At 30.5% G+C, this 23,472-nt stretch overlaps 1 protein-coding gene across 1 annotated transcript in view; it reads right to left on the minus strand.

Annotated features, from left to right (window-relative positions):
* Window positions 1-1,538: 1,538 nt before the first annotated feature.
* The window catches only part of DIP-gamma (Dpr-interacting protein gamma), a 67,469-nt gene continuing 45,535 nt past the window's right edge, over window positions 1,539-23,472 (minus strand). The window contains exons 5-10 of the mRNA XM_090113104.1: window positions 20,290-20,463; window positions 13,716-13,844; window positions 9,231-9,369; window positions 6,140-6,288; window positions 2,498-2,551; window positions 1,539-2,146 (exon numbers count right to left, since the gene is read on the minus strand). Of these exons, the coding sequence (XP_089969230.1) occupies window positions 2,049-2,146; window positions 2,498-2,551; window positions 6,140-6,288; window positions 9,231-9,369; window positions 13,716-13,844; window positions 20,290-20,463 (743 nt within the window). The 3' untranslated portion in view covers window positions 1,539-2,048. The remainder of the gene's footprint in view (window positions 2,147-2,497; window positions 2,552-6,139; window positions 6,289-9,230; window positions 9,370-13,715; window positions 13,845-20,289; window positions 20,464-23,472) is intronic.

Consider the following 23,472-nt stretch of genomic DNA (forward strand, 5'->3'; position numbering starts at 1 on the left):
CTTTAATATACAGGGTATAATATAAGTTTCAGCTCCGTAAAGTTTCCTTTTTTTGTCTCCAAATGAGCTAATAATAAAAATATTACACCTACCACAAGTCATCCTGATGGTATGCGCTACCACCGGCTATGAAAATTTGCGGAGGACTATGGTTGCTTGTAGATGAATTGCCAATTGTAAAAGGTATGGCATAAAGAAAACATTGACGAGAGTAATAAAGGAAAAGACTAGGAAGGTATGAAAAAGGATACGGACCAGTATAGAAGTAGGTAGGTATGTCATAGTACCTACAAAGATAGAGTCTTTAGTACGATGGTTACTACATTTATTTATAAAGTTTGTTAACTGTTTTTCAGGCAGTGCTGATTGCTATCTTGTTAGTGAAGAAAATGGATAAGCGAAACAGTCGGCTCAAAATTATCTTTTATAACAACCTAGTAAAATCTTCTATTAAGTAGTATGTCTATTTCTATAACTTCTTTTCTTAATGATTATTTCTTATTAACCAATTTATATAGATAAGGAAAAACTTATAATATAGTAGATAGGTAAATCCTATGAGAGATACATTTAGATAGAAGCATCAGAAGCAAACGAGAACCACGCTAATACTCAAGTACTAGACCAACTGGATGAAAACAGTTACCTAGTTGTTAATATTTAATGACCAAAACTCAGTACCAGGGGTCATTAGAAATGGATGCATTAATACTATGTTTAGTTATGAAGCAAACGTTGCATAGTTTATGTGTTCTGTTTATGTTAGCTTGCATTAATCCGATGCAACGGTACCGGTAACGAATGGTATCGGTATTGTAACTGTTATTTATTCGCATACCGGTTTCAGTTTTTGTTTGTAGTATGTTGTTGGAAGAACTAAAGTTAATTTCGTGTATAGATTGCATAATAACCCCAGATTCCAATAGATGTAGAGAAAATTTTGAAGGTAAATAATTGATCATTGAAATTAATAAAAGAAAGGGATGGAATACATGATGATAGGATGGAATAATTGGCCTATAAAGACTTGTAATTTATTTTAATTTTCTCCGATTTTACTAATATGAAATGATATTAAAATATATTGAAATGTTGAAAGTCATATTATCAACATAATAAGAATCTATACCAAGATGCGTCTTTTAAAACCCTGCAATATGAAAGTTTGCCTTTGAATATCTGCATTCGTGAAATTTAATAATATAATATTGTATAGGGGATATACTCGCGACGTATTGAATTGATATAAATTCTCATTTTGCGTATCATTTTACAAATGAAATATGAATTTTTAAATTAAAGTCTCATAATAAAATTTAAAAGGGGCGAGTTATTGACTGGACTGTAATCATGGCTTTACTTGGAAGGTAATTAAATTCATATAGAGATATTTAGAATTTGTTGAAATTCAGGAGGAAATAAAAATATAAGTTATAATTTAATAAGTTCTCTAAGCTGTAAAATTCATCTGCTTTCAATTCTTCAGTAATAATTGGAATTTCAAATAAAACAAGTTGTTATAATTATAATTTCAGTTTATTTGTTGTAAACAGTCTTATAATCGAGCGATGAGTTTACAATTAAATGTAAACATATTTTGGCGGTTCTAAGCGAAACTTCCATTACACGAGCTTAAATTTTTAAATTCGTTCATACTAACGTGGCTTCGCAGATTACAACGAGTTTCGATTACATCAAAAATATATTACAGTAAAGACAATTCAAATAAAATGTAACTATCACAGAGTATACAAGAATATTGTATCTGTACATTCCAATAATCGCGCTCAGACGCGTTCGATTTTCAAAATGAGCGCCAATTGCTTTCGTTCCTATTTTTTTTTACAACCAGCCAGTAAAATAAAAATAGAGTTCTATTCCAAAAAGTTTTTATATTTATCTGCAAACCATGCCACATTAAGTACGTACTCTAAATAACAATGATGTTTAACACAAAATTATAACCTTATATTAATATTTACAGAATTGAAACATGTAATCGAATTACTTTAAAGCATAAATCTCGCGACTATGTACACATCACATGCCTACCATAAGTACAAATATACACAACTTATTATTATTAACAATGTCCTTTCTATGTGTAATGTTTCTTGTGAATTCGCTTTGGCGGCTTCGGTGAGACCTGTGTGAAAAATAAATCAATTTTAATTATGATATTACATCTGTAAGAATAATTTGGTAGAAATAAAATTCTTATAAATAATTAGGGATTTGGAAGAACTCCCAATTCAATTGCATAATATTTATTGAAAACACTTTACAATTTGATAAGATAATTTTTCATGCAGGCACGAGTAGAAAAAGTTACCTATTAAAATTACTGCTATAAAAAATAGTCATCCAAAATTGGCGGGAATAAAATAGAAATTTATACTTTACAGACTATATATTCCAAACTCCACCAAAGAGGTTATAAACCTCGTTTCAAACAAAAATAAAATGAAGTTTATGAAAAAGAGAAATATCTACAAACCTCCAGCCACGCTTATTTGATTGCTGAAGTCCTCCGGTGAGTTGAGTTTAATTTCTGAAATGACGAAGCCGGATTAAAAATGCCGTCGAGTATGAAAAATCTTATACATTTTATTTTTATTGAGGAAATGTGTTTTATGTTATGTTATAATGTTATGTCGACGTTTGAAGTTATCTTTTATGTTGGATACATAGTGGCTTGGTGGTTGAAGTCGATATTAAAATGTAGGGAGTTTAAAAATAGACATAAAATAAAGAAAAATTTAGAAATAATTATGTTAACAACATTTTAGATAAGATGAATAAAATCTAATCCTTCTACCAAGAGTTTGAAATTATATTAGTTTTTTGGCTTGATCTCACAGCTTCTGGATAGCTTATCTATTAGTTAAAATAACAAACAATTGATAAAAATAAACGTCAAAATGTGTTAAATAGCCTACTAGAGACATTACCAGCATGTGTCCTAAATAATTTAGTTTCATTGCTGCTGCGTTGAAAAATGATAGTTTTTAAAATAAAATAAAGATAGTTCTAACTGAGATCTTTAAAATAATTCCAAGTGTGACCATTGCAAGTCTCGCCACGTAATCTCGTAATATTGTGAGGAGTTGCCCTCACGGGGCTCACATATCATTATTCTTTTGGTCCGAAAATATTAGATATAGTTTTATAAATATAAGGTATGCAATAGTTTAACTTAGAACATAAAATACAAAAATATATAATACTAAACACAAGCCTAGATTAACTTGAAAAAAGGTATTTATTATCTAACGTATTTTTTAATTCTAATATTTCTACATTTTAAATATAAATAAAACTCAGCTATACGAGCTTATAAATGTTTAATGTTTTTATTTGTATTGAGATATTATAATGTTTAACGAGTTTAAAAAGGTATTGTAATTTGTACCTTCTGAGTATTGAGTATGTAGATAATATAAAATATATTATATTTATTATAAATACTACAAATGTATGCCCAGAGGTCAGACAAACAGATACACACAAATCCCTAGCATCAAACTTAGTTTTAAATTAAAACGAATTTCACTATAACTAGCTATATAAAGCTTTTACCGAACACATGGTGCTCGAAAGAATTAAGTCGAAATAACAATAAGATAGTGGGCATGCTGCCAGACTAAACGGAACTAAATGAAGATACTGCGCGAATTGCAAACGATTTTTGCACGAAATGATACCTCTATTTTGTGTCTATACCTATATTGAGTCTGAGTGTACTTGGTTTTATTGATGTACAGTCGTGGTGAGATTTTGTTTTGATTTATTTATTTCTCGGAGGGTGTATGTTGTTGTTGATATTTATAATTAAGTATAAGTTAAATTGTAATATTTATACTGTAGCCTGTAGAGTGTATAGAGTTTAAACATATTTATAGACCCTTTCATCAGTTCTGGATATATTCTCTTTAGCTTATTTGTCAGTTAATATCTAAAAAATAAAGCCAAAAAGTGTTAAATTTATATATGTTTTTCTCCTTAGTTTAATTTATCACAACTTAGTTTCAAACCTATCGAAAGGTTCAGCTTGAATTCAAAGTACCTACCTACTTGAGGAACGTATATTTTGTAAATTTAATGCAGATATAGATTGTTATAACACTATAATATGCACAGTTGTATTTAATATGCCCCTTTGATAACGAAAATATATTATTAGACTAAAAGTTAAAATTCAACTGACCAAAATAATAAATTGTTTCCGAGCGTAAAACAATTTACTTTCAAATACTGAACGAACAATTTTACTCATAAAATATGGCGACAAAATTTAAAATAATTTTGGAGATAACATTTTTTCACATCTGCCAAATAAATGGGTCTAATATTTTCACGGTTCATATATTACTTTTTTCAGCGATTTCTAAATACTTCGGGTATGTATGGTATGATATTATACACGTACGGTAGGGGTAGATTATTATCAATTATAAATTTTAATATGTACGTAGGTACACGATGAAGTATTTATTTATTTATTTATTTATTTATTTATAATACTTCATTGTACAAACATGAAAGGACAAAGCAGAAAAAAAAAGAACAAAATTACAAAGGCATCATTTGTACAAAAGGCGGCCTTATTGCTGAACAGCAATCTCTACCAGGCAACCTGGTAGGAAAGGAAATGTAAGAAGGTCGTGGGATAGCGCAAAATAAATTACTATAATTACAATTACATATAACAATACATTGCAAATAATGTAAAATAGACACATTTACACACATATTTATTTGCTTGTACGATAAATATACATGTTTTAAATACATGAACATGTAATATTATTAGTGTCCTCTGGAATTTTAGAAATTATTTAGGCTATTTTTAATTGGAATTAACTAAATTAGAACAAATTAACTAAATCAAAATTTCAAACTTAAATAGTGCAAGTAAAATTCATCGCCAGTAACGTCTCTGATAGCCTTTTTAACACTTTTTGACCTATATTTTAACATATTATTTGTCATATCTTGCAGATAAGCTATACAGAACAACCAATCGCCTATAAATGTCTGATTAGAAATTAATGTAAAAGGGATATAATTCTTTGTTAAGCTACAGTGATACAGCTTCATAAAGCATGATTGCGCCTCGGGGGATAATTCACTTCGATATAAATTGTGTTTATCTATAGGGTCGAACCCCTGGAATTATTTGTAAAGTTCTATGTATAGTTGATTACTATGTATAGATGGATGATATTTGTATGTGAATTTTGGAACATTGATAGTTTATCTATACAAATATTATAAAGAGGAAAGGTTTGATTTTTTGTTTGTTTGTTTGTTTGTATGAATTGAATAGGCTCCGAAACTACTTGGCAGATTTGAAAAATTCTTTCACTGTTGGAAAGCTACATCATTTCTGAGTGACATAGGCTAGGTTTTATCCCGGAAATCCCACGGGAACGGGAACTATGCGGGTTTTTTTTTGAAAACGCGGGCGAAGCCGCAGGCGGAATGCTAGTACTTTATACAATGAGAATTCTCTCCATGATTCATAATTTTAGATAATGTAATAGTTCTGATCGAAACGAAAAATAAAGAGCTAACTTATAATTATAAATTGTGCTAAGAAACCAAAATATTAATAAAATTGTGATATACAACTATGTGTTTAATTTGTTTTATTTCTATAATTTATCATTAGTTTCATTAAATCATTAGTAACTAGATAGCTTTGCATTTAACATTGAGATATACATATGGAGACGACACCGCCTACATCACTTATGTTCACTTATGTACGCCATATGGCGTATGTTGAGCGGTTTTTTTTTAATGGTTTTAAAGTGAAACGCATCAAATATGCCTTCGTGTGTGTTACGATATTGCACAAATAATACGGAAAAGTGCAAAGGAATAACTTTCATCGGTAAGTACCTAACTAGATAATAATTTTTAAAACTTAGTTAGAGCAAAAGAATGGCGCACAGATTTTGTTCGTGGTGTCTCTTCCATACGTAGTAATATTATCTCAATGGCATTTAATTGTTATTTTTTGTCCAACTGACGAATCACTGTTTTATTATAACAACAAAATATTGTGATCTTACATTACAGAATTAAAAACACATTTTTATCAGTAAATATAATACTAATAATAATAACTTACCATACAACCTAAGTGTGCCTTCACTCTTGCCAAGCGAGTTAGTGCTCACACAGTTGTAAGTGCCGATGTCGTTTTTGGAAAACTGACGAATTGTGAGCCACATAGATACCTTGTATGAGGATTTCTCTTCTCTGATTGTGTATTTTGGCCTGAAAAATAGAGTTTTATGAGACTAGGTAAATTTTAATATTATGGATATTAAAATTTATCTAGTTATATTTATAAAAGAAACGGTTACATACACCAATTATAAAAAAATACCTTGTGACACGTTAGTCGTAAGTATTTTAGGGATAGCGCATTGATATTGATATATTATTATCTACCATTCCTTTCGCACTACAAAACAGAATAGTGAAATAAGAATTCCTAGTGAAATTAGTTTCCACGGACATCTATTTCCATATTATAAGTACTGTCGTACGAAACACGACGAAAAAGTTTTTGAAGGATTAAAAATGCGATCAATATCATTATAATTATGTTTATGACTGATGGTCGATAGAACACTTATTATTCAAAGTTACTCAAACATTTCTCTCTGAACTTCTCTCTTACTAGTAATAGTTCCATCGTCTATTTTATATTTGTTTTTATTTTCTAATTACACATAATATCTATATTTTGAACTAACTAGTTTTGTAGTTGTATTACTTAGTAGTTGTTTCATCACCATTTTTTTTCTTTTTTCTAATAACTTATATTTTCTACACATACCATACGGTAAAGTTATTTATATATGTACAGAAGCGTGTTAATAGTATAAAGATTAACTAGGCCGTGGGCGTGTGATCCCTTACAGCACGCAAGGGCTTAGATAAGACTATATTCACGAAAAGTACTTAGTCTTACTGATATCTCTATAAATTGTTAACCATTTATTTCTTTGTTTGTAAATGTTACAGTTTATACTTAACTTGTACTTAGGCACGAGCGTAATCGGGTTTTAACCCTTAGCTGGTATCGCCTTTTTTGGCAACACTACCGGTATCGTGGGTCAAATTTTACCCATACCAAACAATCTGTTGTAGAACGTTGATTTTTTATAATTTGTATAAAATATGGTTAGTTATGAAATAAACAAATATTTTTTTACAAAATTAACTTTGTTTAATTTTAGAATATAAAAAAAATATTATGTTTTACACGCATTTGTAAATAACCTTATTTTTTGGCACTTTTTGGTTAGTGTGAACTTAAAACATAAAAAAAAATAGAAATGTAAGAAAAAATTTAAGTAAAAGATATTTATGGCACTTCTTATATCTTTATAATAACAAAAAAATAAATTACTTCTGAGATCAGCATAAAATAAAAAAAATGACAACCAAAACCAAAATGACTTCTGACTGACCATCTTCTTCGCTCTCATCTCTCGTATTTTCTCTTATTCTCGTATTCTCCTCTTCGTTTTCACTGTCGTCAGAATTTACTCCAAAATACAAGTCACAATACAGTCTTCTGAGCAACTAACAGGTTAGGGACTGTCTCGATCGTCGTCGATGATTTCGTCGTCACAAAGTTGGGTTATATTTGGTGTCCTTTCATTTTCCGATTCCAAATCATCACTTAAGTCGTCTATATCAACTCCTCGATTTGTCTGTCGTTCAGAAAGCCGCCATTATAGTACAAATAAACACTAAAACAAAAAAAGTACGTAATTACACTCAGTGAAAAAAGTTACTTATTTGGTGTCGTGGGTCAAACGTGACCCAGACAGCTACTTACCTCCACTCCTTAGATAGTCCCAGCGCTGCACTTCCACCCCCCGCCGCAGCTAGTGACGTACTGAGAATACGTAGAAGCGCACAGTCGTTGCATAAATATTAAAAGGATTATAACCGAAAATGTTCGCTTCTGGGTCAAATTTGACCCACGATACCTGCTAAGGGTTAAATCGGTTAAAAATAATCTTTTGTAATAATATAAAGAGGAAAGAGGATTTTTTGTTTTTATTTAATTAAGTCTGAAACTACACTACTGTATCACTTTGGAAATTCTCTCGATTACAAAAAGCTACATTATTTTTGGGAAATATAGCCTATATTCTATATTTGTTTAATCTTTAACAGAGCCGAGAACTACTAATATATAAAACGCGTTTAGAATCCGTTAAAAGACCTTAAATTATTACTTTAATGTTGGTCTAATATTGTGTCATTAGATTTAATGATAACATTTCAGAATAGAGTGCTAAATTTGTAAACAACGTTTCTTACTCAAACAAATTCAATTAAAACTCCCACACTTTGTTATATATATTGGTATATGTATGTTCGTCATTGTATACAAAGTACAAAGTACCGTTTCATTCTTAATGATTCGTAATAACCGAGTTTGTACTTCATTCTGCTTTAGAAATTCGCTAAACAATGTCTATTTGTATGTAACTTTGTTTTGTTGGGAACTTCGAGAATTCGACTATCTTTAAAGTAATTGGGGGAAGTGCTAAAAATAAACAGTAGAAGGAAATATGATTTTAGTGTAGGTTGGGAATAATTTTATTTATTAATTTTAAAAACTTTATTGTGCTGCCAGCATAACAAGAGTAATAATGAGTCATCTTATTGAATTTTGCAAATTTTCTTTTGAAGAAAAGCATAATTATGTAGTTATTTAGTTCACATATTACATTATAAATCCACGATATACATAAAGAACTATAACATAGTACGTTAGTAAAACTAATACGTCTCGTAGTCTTTTAAGAATTTTCAACATCGATACAATATCATTTTTAAATTTATCAATAACAAACTAAGTTAGAAATAATCTTTTTATACGTCGACAGTGTAAATAAATTACTTATACTTTATAGCATCTTAGCATATATTATTTTGGTCTCAAAAATTTCCTCTTAACGTCCCCCACATGTATACCAAATAGAGTATTAATTATACGTTTTAATTGTAACGCCTACAGGTAACGTTCTTATGGAACTGCATATTTAAACACTTTCAAACAAAACATGTTGTATTCGGTATTTAAGTATGTATTTTTTATTTATTTTCACACTTTTATATCTAAACTCTACTCATACTATTTAATTAATCTTATTATACTAATATACTACCTTAATTATAAAACTTACCCATCCAACAACATCTCGCCTCTATTCTTGATCCAATAGTTGATGGTATTAGGATACGCTTCCACATAGCACTTCAGTTTGACGTCTGTGCCGAGAGGAGCGCCCAGAAGCTGGTTGGGGACCTTTACTGTTGGCGCGACTGGTGGGAAATTATATTATATTAGGAAATAAGTATAGAAAAACATATTTTTTATTATAAATTAGGAAACAAATATTTTAATAGAAAAATACATATTTAAGTTCAGGCGGCTCAACACGGAGCGAGCAGCCTCGCGTAGCAATTGCTACGCAAAGAAGCTTGGTATGTGTGGAACCGCCTAGTGCATTTTTTTTTTCATAAAAAAAACTGTGTGTTTCCAAGTATGTGGAAAACAAATTAATTTATTTATGTGTATATATTAACAAATAAAAAATATTATTTATTGAAAAAAAATGCATGAGGATAGGCAGGAGATTACTGAAATGTGTTCTTTGAATTTTGAAAGGACGATTTCGCTATTTGGACGCGTGGTAACGATAAAACATCTGTATCGTGAATAAATGGCTAGGCTTAGGCGTATATATTTGAATGGTTCATTAAGTTTTACTAACTTCTATTACGAAATAAAATACACAATATTATAACTTAACAATTAAATAAAAACTCCAACCTACACTCGCAACAATAATTTACCACGCAAAAAATCCATTGACCAATATCAAATGAACAAATAAATATGCGTCCATAAGCACACCTTATCAGAGATTTATTTGACGCGTGTGTACTGTATGGCGCAATAATTCCCAGTTATAGAACGCTCTTTATCCCAAGTGCATCGTGCATTGTGACTGATGCAGCCATGTCAAGCTATGTTCATGGAGGGACAAGCGACAGCGGAAAATATTTTATTATTATATTAAATATATTATAGGATCTTTAATATAGAAGAAGTTGATATTGATAATAGTATTAATATAGCGATAATTTATTAAGGTCCCAAAACATTTAACATGGCCCTATAAGTAGTAAATACCTACTAGGTTCATGGTGCAATATTTAATTTAATTTAACAAAAATGATTGTTGCAAAATACCATTTAGAATAGCAAGTGAAACATATTCGTTACGAAAAAATTAGCCTTAAAGAGTGTACCTACATTGTAAATGGAAGACACAGGCTCCTGAAAAACAGTTCTTACTATCTTAGAAGCCTGGGTCACTTTGATTTGTAAAATTATAATGTGAAAAGAAATGAGAAATAAATGATTGTCCTGTTATTTTTAAATGTAGAAATTAATAAAAATATGTATAATTAAAAATGCTGTTATGCCGCTTTATTATTGATTTTTTTTCCTTAAAATTTCTTACGACATGTATTATTGATCTAATACAATAATGCTATTATAACCGCTTCCCGCTTCGCTACCGCTCGCCCACACTACACTAGATCGCGGCCCAATTGGCAGCCAGCCAGAGCTACCTACATTTTTCACTACGAAATAGCATGTGGAGTCTTCAGATTATTGCGAGGACGTCGAATTGCTTCTGACTGAGCTTGACGTGCAAGTAGATTTGGGAGACAATTATTTTTCGAACTACCCACGTATTGTTTTGTTAAACAAATTTATTCGGGTATTTTAAGAATCTTTGGACCTGAATTGACAGAGTATTTATTTATAGATATAAAAAGCTTCGTAATGTGGGAGATGGGAGTTTGGAAATTAAGGTGTGCAATACGAAATGAGTTCAGTTTATTTTCTTTTACCTCTTAGTTCCTGAGCTACAACTTCCATATTTTATCTATTTTTTACTAATTCTACGAATCAGCACGACAACAACCAATTTTTTTTCTGAAATTAAGAAGCTTTTATCATATAAAAACTTCTGTGATATTTTCATCCATATACATCCTTTGATTTACAAATCTAACAACACAACATCCCGTTTTATGTGAACTTATTCATAAATTGTATTTTAAATTGGCTGAGCTGATTCTATATAATTTCGAAATCAAACATTGTTAAAAGTAACAATATTTTGCCTCAAGGTACGCTATATTACTCCAGGAATATTAGAAAACCTTTCCAAGTGCTCGGAAATGCAATTGCTTTAGTCGTTTCGACGTATTGTATTCGTTATATTGTAGTGCATCTCTCTTGTGACCAGAACGAATCTTATTTCAAGAATGTCTTTAATGGTTAGGGAGCCAGGTGCAAATTTGGTTAACTATTTCCTCTCAAGAGATAATTCGTCAGACGCATGAGAGTATAGTATTATAAAGCCTCGTGAACGTCAGCTGGCGCTCGGTTGGGGGGGTGAGCGGTTGTAGCCTCCCACGCACATAGGAAAAAAAAATACATTCATTCATTCATTTCCTCTCAGCTAAAAATTTGTCAAATTGTAGCTAACCCAATATCTCAACGAAAAAAAATAGTCAGCTGGTTACAACATGGTGTATTATACGTCAGCTGGTGTCTCGAACATGAAAGTTAAATTTAAAGAAAAATTTATTTTCCGTTATTTCCTCTCAAACAAAAATTTACCTGATGGTAGCTTGTATGTAACTGTGGATAAATATATATGTCAGCTGGCTGTATCTTGGTGGAAAAACCGTCAGCTGATACGGGAGGCTACAACCGCTCTTCCCCCCAACCGAGCTCCAGCTGACGTTCACGAGGCTTCATAATACTATACTTTGATGCATTTTACTAATTACCGCTTGAGAGGAACTTGGTCATAAAATCTGTTGCTGGCTCCCGGACCATAAACTTTGTATTATTAAAAACATGTGTACCCAGTTTTACTACTTCTGGATATGTTTTTAGCGTCTCTGTCTCTAAAATGATAAAAAAGTTCTGAAAATATCAATCTTAGAGTGGCTATCATAGACTTTTGTACAACCACATAAACTATTACGTGTTTCTCTATTTTAGAATTAGTATGATTCAGTTCATTAATAAGACGTGTAAGGGCCTTTGAAACTTACTTATACAAATGAATACTATTTATAAAGTCTGAATTATTAATATCATGTCATTTATCAATATTTAGGTTATTCCTTCCGATAGTTTCACGCAATTTATACGTTAAATCAAACATCAGCAACCAAATTCACTCTGCGTTGTTTACTGAAAATTGCATAATATACTCGATAGTGAATCCTGGCTTCGATCCAAGGGCGTGACAGTGAAGCTCAGTGGATTATAATGTTATTCGTTAGCCCTCGAAGTATTGGCAGGATTCACTTTGTACATACGTCAGGTGGTCTGGCCATTTTTTTCTACGTGAAATGCCGCTTCATTGATATACATGACGGTGGAGCGGTTGAAGGAACATTCTAGATATAAAGAATTGTAATTGATAGAATGTATGTTTGTTCCTTGTAGGTTTTGATATTTTCAATTTTGAAAAACATGAAAGGTCCGTGGAATGAAGGAAAATTTAGATGTTTTAGAATGTAGGTTTCAATCAATAATAAAAACTAATTTAAGACAATTAAGTTAATTATAATTGATGAATGTACGCGTATTTCCTTGTAGATGGATTTAAATATTGTCAATTAATTATAATAATTAAGACATTTTGAAAATTTGGGAAATCTTTATGAATTTTAATTATGGAGAACGTAACTCATAATAATATAAGAGGAAATCGTCATATTCAAACTATGTTTTTTTATTAAACAGAAACAGAGATTTGTCATGTTAAACTTTTGTTTTTGCTTTATATTATTTCAATCAATAAAAAACCAATAAACACTTTCCACGTTATGAATGAAAAATGTATTAATTTTATGCGATATCTTTTTGACGATTGAAAAAACTGGAATATACCGAGTGCTAGAACGCAGGAAACACACATGAAACTGAATATCCAGGCCTTTAATATTTTGGCACAGACTATAAATAAAAAAAATGTTTAACTCCAGTTTTGTGTGGATAGCATTGCGGTGAACCTCTGTGGAACTTTCCGCGTATGATTAATTTCTGAATCGAGCGAACTAACCACTTTCCAATTTAATGACCGAGCAAAACTATTTCAACCATTTCCAGGATTTCGCTTTCAGGATATTAAAGAGAGTTTATTTGGGAATAATGTTTGAGTGAAAATGTTGATTTGTGTGAAATTTATTTCCTGATTGCTGCCCTGCTTTTGATTGCTTTGTCTAATTAGTTTTTAACGTTTTTTGTTATTTATAGTACCTATATTGTACTGTGCCAAAATATTAACTATATAATTTTACTACAGATCTTTGTATCATTACGAAAGGTTTTAAATACTCATTTCAACCATTAATTAAATTGTATTTCGTGCATTAGCAATTAAATTAGGATCAATGTTATTTTAATACATAAAATATATGTATTAACCAATTCTCTATTGGGACGTAGATCGTGCTATTTTACATTTATTGTTCTGAATAATTAAACAAAATTGGAATAAAAAAAGTTAACTACTACTTAGTTATTTTCGAGTAAGTTATAAAGTAGGTTAAAGAATACTTACAATTAACATTAAGCGTGATCCGCTTGCTCACAGCTGGTGGCACGTCGTTGGACGCTATGCAGAGGAACGCGCCCATTTGCCGGCGGTCGACCCGCCAGAGCGGCATCGAAGAGCCGACGTAGCTTTCCACTGAAAAATAATTCTAGGTATATTACATGTTCTTATTAATTTTGGACATCAATCACAACACAATATCCCTCTTCACTACATAGTATAAAACAAAGTCGCTTTCTCTGTCCCTATATCCCTATGTATGCTTAAATCTTTCAAACTACGCAACGGATTTTGAAGCGTTTTTTAATAGATAGAGTGATTCAAGAGGAACGTTTTAGTGTATAAATTAATAGGTTTTAGACAAAACGGGCGAAGCCGCGGGTGTAAAGCTAGTATAATATAACGTGAAAGTTAGTAAGAATTCATACATACTATCTTTATTTCTATTTTACGGAAAAGTAGCTAATCTGATATGAAATTTAGTATAGAGACAGTAGTAGACGAGTAGTAGCACGCGAGTGAAGCCACCGTCTAAAGTAGAACTCGTTGCCATCTAGATGCAGACTTTCCCTAAAGTGACCGATCTAAATGTGTCGGTAGATATACACTATATACATACTTCTTTTACTACATTCCAATTTGAGAACATAGAAAAGGCCTTAGAGTACACTAATTGAAGAAAAAACAGACATCTCATATTATATTATATTAAAAAATTGCTCATATTATATTATATTAAAATAATTTGGAAAATCCAAAAGTGCACGCCTCATAATTTTTTTTTAATAAATATTTATTAATTATTATTTTTGTTTATTTAATAACAATTAAACCACATCGAATCAGACCCTAAAAAATGAAAGGGTTCTATTCCTGAGCATACTCAAGCGTAAGAGAAAAAAAAAGACTCGATTAGTAAAGTATTTCGGTCGCTATCGTGTTAACAAGAAAAAGGATCCGCACATACAGACACACGGACGTCCAAGACAGAACTTTTTTAAACTGTTTTTTAACTAGTTTAAATAACAAAAATGACATCAAAAATATCATGAACGTTAAAAATAGTGTTTTTTCTTAATATGTGTGTGTATGTATTATCTTACAAGTGCAATGTATGATACATAAAGACATTTTAAGTTTGAAAAATCAGATGTTTTGCGCGAAGTGACATTAGTACCCACCTCAACGCTTCGCTTATGAGGCGTGCAAAACATATTTTTAACAGGAACAAAAATAATTAAATAAAAGCTGTGAATTCCGTGACCCAAATCATAGATGTAACAGGTTGATATCACGAACTAAGATATGTACGAAAAAGATTTATAAATACTTAAAAACACGATACGATTCTAATCTGTTATTATGGCTACAATTTTCCGACCTACCCACACATTTAATTCCTTGTTAACTACTACTAATTGAACGTAATCTACATTACTTAGTATTTACTTGTAGTAATATTAAATCAATGGGTTTTAATGTACCGTACATGTACATCAAACGAACATAAAGCTAGATCAAGAGCATTTTTTCGTGATCTTTTTGTGAACGAAAACTCGTATTCAGTGTTGTTCAGTATTGGAACATTGCATAGAATCTTTTCGAACGCATTAAGAACAACGAAAGAATGCTAAACGCCTGTTTACATTAAAAGAATTTGACACAGTAGGGTTAGAATGAGCATTCGCTCGATTGATGTAAATTCACCGTTAAATACTGACCTAATTCCAGTTACATAATATTATGTTATTACATTTTTTAAGCTCACGTACAATAATTCGACACTACTCATGTTGGTTTATAATTCATAAAATATGCATTGAATTAATTAATTAGACCTCTATTGTGGTTATCGGTATATTTCGGGTTTATCGATACATTTATAATTGATTTAGTATTTGAAATGTTCACTAATTAATCTAATATGGCAAGGATTATTTTGTACCAGCTGTGCCCTGCGGTTTTACCCGCATTGCTCCGTTCCTGTTGGTCTTAGCGTGATGATAATATATAGCCTACTAGGTTTCCGCCCGCGGCTTCGCCCGCGCAGTCGAAGAAAAACCCGCATAGTTCCCGTTCCCGTGGGATTTCCGGGATAAGAAGTAGCCTATGTCCTTTCTCGGGTATCAAAATATCTCCATACCAAATTTCATGAAAATTGGTTCAGTAGTTAAGGCGTGATTGAGTAACAGTACGTATACTTTCGCATTTATAATATTAGTTTGGATAACCTTCCTCGATAAATGGGCTATATAACATCGAAATAATTTTTCAACAAACAATCAAACAAACTCTTCAGCTTTATAATATGGATGATGAAGTATTATAGATTTATATGTAACGTACCAATTAACCTTACCTATTTATTTCTATACGTTTCAAAGTCCTTAAATATTTAGAATAAAAGCACGTTCCCAAAATCGTTAAAACTAAAATAACTGTGTCATTTTTCAAATCTTTTATGTGTATATGAATGAATTGCTATCAATGCTTCAATTTAACCTTTACACAAGTAAATAGCATTCACTTTACCATTGCATTAATTCGATGTCACATCAATCTATTTTTCTATTTCAAGATAAAAGTTCAATTTAAAGAGCAGGTGGAGCGAATGATGGCGACTTTTTGATTAAAATAGAGAGTGGATTTTATTCACACTCGAATAAATAAACTATCATTTGTATTGCTTGTGAGGAAAGTGATGTGTTTGTTAACTCTAACATGCAATTAATTGGTGAGTTCTTGAATAATACGTATTGAACAGATTGAAGCGGAATGAGGGAATGAAATTGAAATGAGAATGTAATGATAAATGTGTAATGTTGTTTCTTATGTAGATGTTAGGTAGTCATTTATTTCTGTCTTTTTACTGATACGTTTTTTACCAATTATTGTAAATATTTAAAATAAATAATAAATAGTCAAAAATTGTGTAGCATAAGCAACAGCAAATTCTTATATGTATTGTTAAATTGGTTTTGTTACCTACTGTGTTTTTGCTGAAATAAATAATATTTCATTTTCATATTTCATTTTTTCAGTCGATTTTTAAATTAAAAATGCTTAAATTCAGCTTCATCTGATTCCTTGTATCTTGGTATGAAACATTTTTGCAACGATAATCTTGCCTTTTTACACCATTTAACAAAACAACGAATTAACCAACTTAAAATATTGAACTTTAGTAGGAATAAGTGTAAAAACTTCCTTCGCTAGCAATTTATGAACGCACCTGCGACTTCTCAAGATGGGGCTTAGCGTTATATTATATATCTGAACATTTTCACACATGAGATCTTTACATAAGTAACCTGGGGTTTTAAGGGATTGAATGGTGTAAATTTTAAGAGTTTCTATGGGAATTTTCAAATGTAATGTATTTGATAAATTATGTCGTAAAATTCCCACATAATTTATCAAATACATGATTTCTTTGCGTTGCTATAATTTTTTACTAATATAAAGTACTTATAATGTTTGCTAAAATTTTGATAGTGGTTAAAATGGCTTTTCCTTTTAAATATCACTATATTTTAAATTAAAGAATAACCGTTTATAACTAAGGAATTTTATAGTCACATAAATGATAACCGTCAAAATAGGTGTAAAAAGAAATGGGAGAAATATTACAAAAGTATAATAAGATGATTTTAACTGTATAGTGTATGTATTAAAGGGAGGAATAAATACTTTTCCAAACACATAAAAAAAGAAGAAAATATATTTGCGTTAGTAAAGGAATTTAGAAGTTCATTCGGTGAGAAAGTTAGATCTATTACCTGCTTCTACGTTGTTTTAATCGAGTGAAAATTCTGGATTTGCACTTTGATCCTGATTTTATCTCGGATTCCTCTTTAAGTTTTAGTGCTTTTAATAGAGCTTTTAGTAGGAAAGTGATTTATTTTGGTATGGCAATGGGATAAAAATACTTTTATACCTATATAAAAGTTTACTCACTATACTTCATGTGTTAATAATTGTAGTGAAATTAACTCGATAAGGATTATTCGACAATCCGTTCGAAATAGAAAGAGAGAGAAATATGGATAATGGAACAACGTCACAACGTAGGTACTCTATCTCCAGTTATCCATTCATTGCCACACCATGTACATTTTTTTTAAATCCTTATCTATTAAGAGGGGTTCTGTCAACAATCAATATAGAAACAAATTACATGTTATTTAAATGCAAATTAATTAACTACTACCACATAAATATAGTTTTATCAGAATCTTTGCTTCTCGAGAAACAAATCAACAGATTAACTATTAAGCCGACTAACTTCACAACTAAGCTTCACAATATAGCAAAATCTCAACCCCAAAGATGTCCATAAAGTTAACGACATCACATTACAATACCATTCAGGATCATCCACAATATGAAAGAACCATTTAGAAAGTTCTAGCATAATGCAGTCACGTAAAGAAATTTCACGTTGTAAAATAATAACGTGACGTGACGTAGCTTTGTGAGGGTGCGTGTACATTGAACTAGATTAATAAAACGCTTAAGCACGTTTTTATACTGTGTCATAAATAATAATTAAAGTATGTTAATTCTTGTAATTTTTTAAGTAGAAATGAAAGAGTGTGAAGTGATTTATTAATTACATTATATTGTATGATTTAAATAGAATCTCGGGCTTGTACTCAACAAGCTGTAGAACCAAAACGTGAAAATGAAAAATAAATAGCTTTATTTTGAAAAAAGACAATTTAAAAGTTGACAATTTATTTGGACGTTCGAGGAAAAATATTGCGTATCACGTGGGTACTTTGGTTATCGATAGTAAAAAATAATATAAAGTTGGTTTGTTGAAAAGATTGTTGATTATTTTTACCCAAAACAATTTTAGAATTATTTAGATCCAGTAGGAAAGTGGTTTTAGTTAGGCCTTATCTACGTGTACTAAATCGCAGTTATAATAAAAAAGTTCCTGAGAATATTTAGGTCTATATAATAGCTAAAGGAAATGGTAACTAATTACATTTATTGTACGTTAAAACATAGCTTTTACAGCCGTAACAATTTTTAGTGTAGTGTACCTAATAAACATTTTTATAATAGCTCTGGAATAGAATTTAGTTAGAGGTTAATTAAAAAATAAATGTGTTACGACTTTAAATAAAATTTAATTGTTTATTGTAGCATAGTCTTCTTCATTAAATATGTATAATAATGCAAAAGTCGTAAAACTAATAATTCCTTATCTGTAAACGAGACTTCACTCAACACAAACACAAAACCAATTGTGAAATCGAAGCCTTACATTTCCAAGCTATAAATCGCTTCCCAACTCTGTATGAAACTTTACACAGACAGATAATCGAATATTACCTTCCTTATGAACGCTGATTTAGCCTCTGTGACTGCAGAAACATTTACCCCCGACTAAACTTTCAGATTCTTTGACAACTCGAGCTAATAAAATTTTATTTTATCCACCCCGTATGGAAATTATCCGGGAGTTCATATTGTAAACGTGGAACTTTTTCTTTGTCATTACCGAATGTAATAAAAAGATTTTAAGCGTCGCTTTATCGGGAATCGTTTTATTGTTGCATTGTATGAACAACAATACTTTGTTAATCTATATTGCCTAATGCTCGCTAATTGAAATCTATTCGTGCGTTTCATTTTGATTATACTTGTTCATTTTAAATGGAATACCTTTTATTAATACGATATTTAGTTTATTTTTTTATAGAGAAATATTAATATAGTACTACCTAGATATCTCGTATGTTATTTTTAACAAAGAGCTTTATTTTCTACTATAGTATAGCTGTGCAACTGGTTTTACCCGCAGTGCTCCGCTCCTGTTGGTCTTAGCGTGATAATATTTTACAGCCCCGATAAATGGGCTATCTAGCACCGAAAGAATTCTTCAAATCGGACCAGTAGATCCTGAGATTAACGAGTTCAAACAAACAAAATAATAAACTCTTCAGCTTTATAACATTAAGTAGGTATAGATTTCATATTTTTTTAACAAATTTTTATTTTCTATTTATAATTGAATACGAATTTTAAGGCTAAAATCGTTAACATAATTAAACTATAAGTTCAAGAATGTCTATATAGTTAAGGCACTTTAACTGTTATAAGTGAAAACAAAACTCGACTGAAAGCTTCGTGAGTTGTGTCATTTATGAGTTGTCTTCCATTAGTTTCTGTGCCTTTATTTTTAGTATGAAACTATTCATGGCACGAAGGATTAACAAGCCTAATAGATGATGTAACAAGGTACTTTTTCTATTTTTTTGTAATGTACTGATTCTTTCGACGTGATGTATAGTCGCTGTAGAAAATAATGGTGTAAGTAGTAAGTATATTTTTTTTCAAACATTCTCAAGATGTCTACAAATTCAAGTAAATATTATCTAAGGTCTACATAAATCAAGTCTGAAAACATATTGTATATATGTACCTACCTACTGAGTTATAATTGAAAAAATGGGCAATCCAAAAAAGCTACGTTTTCACCTAGTAAGAACTGAGTAGGTATAATTTATATCAGATCGAGCAACTAAAAGAAAGGAAGACCTTTTCAATTAAAATAAATAAAAGTTACCTTTTTCAAACTCCCTGGACATGGGTTTCTTCAACAATATGGGTTCATGGTCCTCCCTCCTCCACGTGATCTTCGGAGGAGGATGTCCAGTGGCCTTGCAGGTGAGGGTTGCATTCTCCAACTCCTGGACTGATACGTCCCCAGAGGTATCGTCACTCATTATGTCTGGAGGTACTGCGGACAAAGAAAAGCAATTTATTTTTAGGTTATTAATTTAAAATTTAATATCGGTTGATCGTGTCGTTTCAAATATTCTAATTGGATGTTAAATGTCGTATTATTTAAAATGTTTGTCTTATAAAACATTTTATACGTATTAAAACACTAATTAAATTTCAATATAAAAGCTAAACGCTCACTTTTTCAATATTAGTTAAGCCTCGTCCGTAATTACAAACAGAAAATTAAAATAATATTTTCTCCAATACAGTCCAATAAATAAATACAAAACGTAAATTGAACTCATAACCTTTAAAAAATATATTTTACGGTCTACCTTTGTATAAATTGTATCTAGTCTTTATGTTATAAATCACAAACGACGAGCGCGCTTCTTTTCAAATTTCGAACATGATAGGACTTTTTTTTTAATGATTCTTTTTCTGCTTATTCTTTTTTTTTATAAACGGCCAGTATCTAAGGAGGATTGTTAAAAAAATGAAATGTTATAAAGACGCGTTCACATAAATAATTTTGTAACCTATAATAAAATAAAATACACATTATTTTTCAATAAAAATAAAGAGTTCTAACGTATCTAGTATAAAAAATGCGTTCATTGATATTATAGCTTTAAATAAAATGCGCATTATAATTTTTTACTACAAATAAGAAAGTGTTTTATTCAAAGCATAATTTCCTATGAAAAGGACTACAGATTTATTTCAACAAGCGAGTCGAGGCGAGTCGAGAGCACGCGTAAAAAAGCGTTCAATGCAAATGGCATACCGGGCAAGACATTTAAAACAACAAAAAGATTCCATGTTATTCCGTAAGACGATATAAATCACGGCTTTATTGTGAAAATTTCACTTTCCCGAGCTGGGAGTGAAAAAAGTTTCGTAGAAATTGTTCAACGGCTTTGCATATAATTTCGCGTAACTAGCTTTGTCCTGCGACGAGGGCTGTGAGAAGCTTATTGAACTAAAAATTTTATGGTAAAGTTTTTTTTTTATTTTATTGTTTTAAAATTGTGTAAGTCAATAAATTATCGCTTTATTAATCTACAAATTAACATTAAATGATGTGAATTTACCTATACTTATTATAGGTACCTACGTGATTGACATAATAATAATATTATGTACATTGTACAGTGTACACCACGCATATCCAACTTAAATTATTTTTACACATTTTTAAAGTTAATGGTGAAGAGGATTACGCAACAAAACGTGTCAAAAGTTTCGTTATAATAATGTAAAATATAAATAATTAAAACATTTCCGCCTCGAAAATTTCATTATATTCCAAATTAAAATTTATAGAATGCAACCACTTTAAAACAGAAAAATAGTTTCGTAATTATATTGATAAATGGTTTTTAATTATTGTTTCCATTTATTCACTCAGATTATTGCAAGATTATCTGAGATCATCCAAATAAAAAAAGGTTTTACATTTTTTTGTATGTTTGCATTTGCAATTATTGTATTTATCAAAATCCCATTTAAAAGCACTTAAATACGAGCAAAGAGCAAGCTTTATTCATGCTAATATTGAAACATCAATCATACCGGATTTATCCATATAGGAAAAATAAATTAAGCCGTTACGACACTTTATTGACACGACACAATTTGTTTACCGAACGTATTTGAATTTAGAATGTCTATTTCAGGGATTTTAGTTTTCCAAAATGCCACTCGAACGTCCTTCGATATGACAATGGTTATTCTTTTAAGCGGCTTTTGACAGTTCCATTTTAGAACCGTTAAGCATTCCACCGATAAAATGTATCGGATTTTGTAATAAAAAGTACATTTTTTAAATTCAACACCGAGCTATAAAAAAAAATCTTATATCTGGCAATAAAAACACTAACTATCAATTATTAGCGTAGATTATTAGTGACGATTAAAAAAACTTAGATTTCATGTAAAGTAACGTTGAATATTTCTCCAGAAAAAATTCATCTGAAACGCATTATTAAGCAAATCTTATTTTCATCCAAAACACGCACCACTGGCCGAAAGAAAAGCGCTAAAAAACTAATCGAGTCACGATTCACGGAGTAGCTTCGAATATGGAATAAGTTCGAAATTGGAAAAGGAATCGCGACAGTTCCCGCGCATGCAAATTGTGGACACAAATAAAAGTAAATTGCAAAAGTTGGCGCGCTTTTGAGGTTATACCTAACCTAACCTCAAAAATACATCACGCTTAAAATGCATGGCAGTAATGAGAAAAGGTAATTTGTGACGCAAAAACTTCGTTTGATTGTTTGTTTTAGTTTGTTGGCTGTGTTAATTGTGAAGTTTCAGAGTAACTGTAATAATTTCGCTAATTTTGCTCGGCCATTCGAAAGCGTAGCTCGTAACTAAGATAATGGATAAAGGAAGGAATGTGTAACATAATAATTTTGAATGGAGGTGAGTTTAGTTGTAATATAAATTCATTTTAGAAACTACAATTATTTGCATAAGTTTTCATATGCATGTGTAGGTTTAGTAGCTACCTAGGAAAGCCTTTGGCATTTAAATTCGTACCTAGTTCGATTAACCGAATTAATATAATATAGTGTTGATAAAAAGTCATATGAATATGTTTTGTTTTTGGTTATAAATAATGACAAAATCGCATAATTACTTTAAAGTTTATCCCTTTAAGGGCCGATTTTTCAATGCTTGGTTAAAACTTATCCGTCCCATAAAGTTATTACACGATAATATTAAAATGTCACGTAAAATGTCAAATACGGGCAATTAGAATACGTTTTTAAAGTGGTAGTTGTATAACTTATTCGTCAAGTTTTAACCAAGGATTGAAAAATCAGCCCTAAATCGTAAAACATAAAAATGTTATTATTTAATTCTGTTAATCAAGGTGGACAGTAAGTTTTTAAATTAAATCAAATCATTGAACGTACACATTAATTCTATATAATTTCACGTTTATAAAAGTAGGATTACTATCACGTTTTAACATATGAAAGTACTGCAGCTCCATAAATCGGCAGGCAAT

Source organism: Colias eurytheme, chromosome 19 (genome assembly GCF_061535395.1).
Source record: "Colias eurytheme isolate Ceu_HAF_F1 chromosome 19, ilColEury1 Martin Lab GWU primary, whole genome shotgun sequence".
Lineage (NCBI taxonomy): Eukaryota > Metazoa > Arthropoda > Insecta > Lepidoptera > Pieridae > Colias > Colias eurytheme.